The sequence below is a fragment of the Micropterus dolomieu genome, linkage group LG06 (assembly GCF_021292245.1).
Source record: "Micropterus dolomieu isolate WLL.071019.BEF.003 ecotype Adirondacks linkage group LG06, ASM2129224v1, whole genome shotgun sequence".
Taxonomy (NCBI): Eukaryota; Metazoa; Chordata; class Actinopteri; order Centrarchiformes; family Centrarchidae; genus Micropterus; species Micropterus dolomieu.
In genome coordinates, this window is record NC_060155.1 from 5,661,341 (window position 1) to 5,667,042 (window position 5,702).

A 5,702-nucleotide genomic window follows, 5' to 3' on the forward strand; every position below is an offset into this window, starting at 1 on the left:
TGCAAAGACTAGAAAGGCGCTCTACAAATACAGAGCATTTACATTTGGAGGCCAAAATTGTGCATTTTACTCCACTACATTTCTTTGACATTTGTTACTAGTTAGTCAATTAATCCAAAATATAAATCAACTAATGAATTATGATGTAAATTATTAGTATGGATTAAGCTACCAGGTAGTGGGAAGTTCCTTAGTAAATACTTTCAAATGAAAACTTTTTCATTCCTGAATGCTGCATGTCAGGATTCATGTGTGAATTAATGAGTGGACCTGCGCGCATTTCAGTGTGGCTCCAACCACAGAGCTGCTGAATGCCTGAGAAAACAACCGACTGCAGAGCGGACTTTACTGCCCCCCTCCTTCTCTCTCTCTCTCTCTCCGTTCCTCCTCTCCTCCTTCAGTCGGGTTTGGGGAGATCTCTCTTGGAGCTGGAGAGGAGAGGTTGGCCGTGTCTCTCCTCTGCAGCCTCCCGCCGCTTCATCATGGATCTGGGGACTAAAAGAGTCGCTGGGATTATCGCTCTGGTCGCCCTGCTTCTCTCCAGCTCGTACGGGACAACCGGAGAAGGTGAGAGACCGTGCGCTTTTTCACTTTTCCCGGAGGAGACGGAGCGAGTCCGGGTAGCGCAGACCCGAGAGGGGGAGGCTATAAACGGGGCTTCATCCCTCGGTCACCGCCTGGAGAAATACAAGGCTTCAGATTTCTGAATGCAGTGATATTTAACTGTTTGTGTCATTTACTTGTTTTGTTAATTTTGATAAAGTAGGCTTCAGGGAGTTTTTTTTTTACAGGATGTGGGATTTTGCGCGTCTCTGTTACGCATCAGCACTCGGTTGTAAAGGAGAAATAAGGAGAGTTTAAGTGTTTTGATAATTTAATTTTTCTGTTACTTAAGAGTTATACCTCACCGGGTACGTGTTAAACAGCAAGTAACATTGATTCAAATGAAATTATTAAAACAATTTCTCTGTTATTCACCCTGTTTAGTCGCATTTTAACTAGCTGTTTATTTAGAGTAATCATTTCCGAATGGGTAGCTTTGCATAACTGAAGGACGCTGTTGCTCTAGAGGGAAATGCTCCAAGACGCTTTCTATCTCAGAGCCAAAAGAAACATTATATTGTCACCCAAGCGTGCGAATTCCTCCACTGTGTGTGTAAAACAATGCTATTTTTTTCTGGCTAAGTTGGTGCTCAGCGCAGCGTGCTGAACACCCTGGGACTGATAAACTGAAGGTGTGCGAGAGAAAACGACAGTAGCCCATGCAGGTTGGAAAGGTTAGCAGGAACTGAGAGGCTGGTGGTTGGATTATTTGACCTTGACGCCTGTCTTAAGTTATTTCACCAATATACTGTCCTATAAATAGGCAGTTTAGCTGAGCTGTTAATGTGCAGGCATGTCTTTTACCCTGCAAGAGGAGGGGAGGAAAGAGAAAGAAATCCAAGTCCAATATATGGAGAGAATCCAGATGAAGGGAGGATAGAAATGGAGATGAATTGAGGTGACTCTCAGAGTTAAATGAGACATGCCCGTATGTAATTGAAGCAGATGGCTGTTAAAGTTCTTCATCTCTCCCCAGTTTTAGACTCCTCCTTCACAACTTACTGATATGCCACCTGATCCTCTATTTGGTTCTTCTTTTCTGTGTTTTATTTAATATCTGTAGTGTTTTTATTTGCTTCCCGGACTTTTTTATACCAACATTAACCAACATCTCCTTTTCTAGCTTCCTCTAAGTTTTAATCTGCTTCATATCTATCCTTTTGGTCCTCTCTGTGTGACAGACTCTCTCACACCTCATCATGAAAGTATCGCATAAAGCAAAATGCATAGTTATCAGTGAGTTCTGGTTCTGCTGCAGGTTAATGAAAAGACAGTCGCCTGTAAGACAGTTAGAGAGTGACATAAGACGGATCGCTTCCACAGTTGGGCAGATGAGAAAAGAGGTGATATATGGAGGGGTATGCAGTTAGAACAGAGCTGCAGTTTTTCATTTTTCCATCCTTTGTACTTCCTTCCTGAAAGAAACATCTACCAAAACATCTGAATTTCTCAGTCTTTAATCCTCCTGCCGTTTCTCTTCTTCGTTCGCTTCTCGTCTTTACATCTTTTTCTGAATCCGATATGCTGCTGACTCTCCGTCCTCTCGTCCCCGACTTGTCTTTTCTGCTCATTACTCTTTTCTTTCTGTCTTCTCTTCCTGCTGCTTTCTGTCAGCTTCTGTCCTCCTCCATTCTCCTGTCAACAAAATTCCTCTCTCCTGGTTGCCTCCTGTATTTCTATTCTCTTTCTGTTTCTCTCTCCGTGCTTGCTGTGTCTTTCTGTCTCCCTTCTACCTGTACCTCTGCCCTCCTGTATCTGAATCAGAGAGCTGCTGTGTTGCTGGATCTTTCATCCTTAATTCATCCTCTTTAAACCCCCCCCCATGCTTTTCCTCCTGTTTGTTGGCTACATCTCCTCATATTTCCCTCTGTGCTCTCTCCTCCTTTCTTTCTCTCTTCTTCAGGTGATTTGATGTTTCTGTCACCACCTCCTGTGCAGCTAGACCCAAACCAATGCTAATTCTTCAGTCTCCATTGTATCCCTTGCATGGTGTAAACGCCTCTGAAACAGAATTTAGACCACAATGGGACACTAAAACCCTCAACTGAGGCACCTGAACTGATGGCATTGTTAAAGGGTTTGCAGCACTTTACAGGTTTTCCCACCACACCTATTCAGTTATTGACATAGACTTACATACATTAATTTATAAAACATGGTTAACAATTTCACATTTAAGGTACATCTGCATGTTTGTTCTCATCTCTCTCCCTCGACTTCCATAGTATCAGAGGTGGATAACGCTGACTGATCAGTACTCAATATTTAATCAAAGGCTGATATCAGCTCAGTTTTATTTATCTCTCATTTCTTCTATTTGGTTTTGGTTTCTTTTCTCTCTCTCTCTCTCCCTCTCCCAGCAGCACACTCATCATACACAGACCATAAACCACAGCAGCATAATAAGTTCAGTCTGCAGTGGTGGATGGATCCCAGCCGCAGGTTTCAGACTGAGCTTCACATCTCCTTCCCGCCCTGCAAACAGTTCGCTGTTCATTATGGAGGTGGTGCTAAATGACAACAAAGTGGAAATGCATATTTTAACAGCCACAGATGGCGCTCCGGTGACTTGTTAGCCGGAGGAGTGAAGCGCTGGGGCTTAAGTGATGAGATTCAAAGAAGTCGGCGTGTGAAACAGCTACCCGCAGGGGCAGTAAAGTCACTGTGCGTTTAATCGCCTTCTGATATTAACAGCATGATAGTGTCGCTGTGTGTTTTTAAATAGCTTCTTACATGGAGGTAGTGGAATGAAAGCGGGTTGGCCCAGTGTGTGCAGAGACCATGTAACTGAAAGGTGTGATCCCTTTTGGGTGGCAGCAGGACAAGCTGTAAGCAACATTAACGCATTATATTGCTTTATAAAGTTATTAGGAATGTTGGTATTATACATTAAGTAGATATGGACCAACATTGGTAATTATCTGGAGTCTTTATAAAGTTATTAGGAATGTTGGTATTATACATTCATCTGGAGTCTTGTGTCTGGTCACCCGGTAAAAGTCCAATATTCACTCTCCTTTTGGTTCTGTATTTGTCTCCGTAAGCTTCTGAGAAAATGATCTGATTCAGATAATCTCTCTGTCCGGTGCTGCAGGTGTTGTACAGTGGGTTTGTTAACAGCTGCCTTCTGCTGCTGGAAAGGCGTTGATAAGAGCAGTGAGACGGAACCAAAACAGTTGTGAACTACAAAACCAAACAATGAGCTGAAAGCCAATGTAGAGCTGAGGAGAACTGTAGAGTTGGTGATAATTCTGTGTTTCCCACCACGAGGGGCACCTTTCACATATTTTAATTCTTTTTATAGAAATATTGATTATTGTTATACATAAGTGGGCAATTCCAGATACAGCCAAATGAGAGCAGAAAACGCCATGGCATTTTTAAGCATCAATGCCAAAATCAGATTTCCGTGTCAGTCCTTTAGCCAAAAACAGCAAGGGCTTCTGTCAATCGTAACAATTTCACACTTACGTTCAAATATCATGCAGTGAGAACTCCATCGTAAAGGGGCAGAGAGACCAATTTTTCTATTCAGAGCTGCAGGAAAAAAGACCAGAATCAAACACAGCCCCGAGGCGTGTTGTGCTCTGAAAAAAGCATTTGGCTCTCAACGGGTAATTTCATTTATGACTGGAAATGGTCTCTTTCAGAAATTTCAGTCAGGCTTTAGAGCATGCCATAGCACAAAGTTCTCAGTGATCTTCTTTTAGCAGCTCTGGCCACTCATCTTTTTGAATCATTTTAGAGCTCACTGCTGCCTGTGATACTGTTGATCATTCAGTTTTAATTGAGCCTCTTAAAAATGGGTTGGCACCTCTGTCATTGTGTTAGACTGGTTTTATTTGTATCTCCGAAATAGGAGTTGTGTGTGTAGTTTTGCTAGTTTTGATTGCAGGTCTTCCATGGAATCTTTGATTCCTTGAGTACCTCATGGGTCACTGCTCAACCCCCTCTTTCCACCCCACCAGCATCATTATCAGGGCTTGCCTGAATGAAGTTCAGATCTGGCTGAACTGAATACAGACAAATCATAAGTCATTATCATAGACACCACACATAATCACATCTCACTACAACTAGCTGCAGAGATATGCAGAGCCAGATATATATAATATGGGTTTTTCAAATCCGATACCGATTTTGATATTTGAGGATTTTATATATATATCGACCAATATTCTTTCCCCCCTATATTTTAAGAAAGCATAACATGAACAAAGATTATCCCAAACCTTTATTATGACTACAGTTATGACAATATACATTTCAACATTTAATGCTGTAAATAAACATGTAAAAAGAAAATGGGTCGAGGATGGAGGGATGAAGGCGTCGAGGGGAGAGGGATGAAGGGGTTGAGAGAAGAGGGATGAAGGATTCGAGGATGCAGGGATGAAGGGGTTAAGAGAAGAGGGATGAAGGGTTCGAGGATGCAGGGATGAAGGGGTTAAGAGAAGAGGGATGAAGGGGTCGAGAGAAGAGGGATGAAGGGGTCGAGAGAAGAGGGATGAAGGGGTGGAGAGAAGAGGGATGAAGGGGTTAAGAGAAGAGGGATGAAGGGGTCGAGAGAAGAGGCATGAAGGGGTTGAGAGAAGAGGCATGAAGGGGTTAAGAGAAGAGGGATGAAGGGGTCGAGGGGAGAGGGATGAAGGGGTCGAGAGAAGAGGCATGAAGGGGTTAAGAGAAGAGGGATGAAGGGGTGGAGAGAAGAGGGATGAAGGGGTTAAGAGAAGAGGGATGAAGGGGTTAAGAGAAGAGGGATGAAGGGGTTAAGAGAAGAGGGATGAAGGGGTCGAGAGAAGAGGCATGAAGGGGTTGAGAGAAGAGGCATGAAGGGGTTAAGAGAAGAGGGATGAAGGGGTTAAGAGAAGAGGGATGAAGGGGTCGAGAGAAGAGGGAGGAAGGGGTCGAGGGGAGAGGGATGAAGGGGTCGAGAGAAGAGGCATGAAGGGGTTGAGAGAAGAGGCATGAAGGGGTTAAGAGAAGAGGGATGAAGGGGTCGAGGGAAGAGGGATGAAGGGGTTAAGAGAAGAGGGATGAAGGGGTCGAGAGAAGAGGGATGAAGGGGTCGAGAGAAGAGGCATGAAGGGGTTAAGAGA

General features: G+C 43.6%; 1 protein-coding gene across 5 annotated transcripts in view; it reads left to right on the plus strand.

Annotated features, from left to right (window-relative positions):
* Positions 1 to 453: 453 nt before the first annotated feature.
* Positions 454 to 5,702, plus strand: part of LOC123972662 (contactin-associated protein-like 4) — a 122,340-nt gene continuing 117,091 nt past the window's right edge. For all 5 annotated transcript variants that reach the window (XM_046052230.1, XM_046052231.1, XM_046052233.1 and 2 more), the window contains exon 1: positions 454 to 567. In XM_046052230.1, the coding sequence (XP_045908186.1) occupies positions 483 to 567 (85 nt within the window). In that variant the 5' untranslated portion in view covers positions 454 to 482. The remainder of the gene's footprint in view (positions 568 to 5,702) is intronic.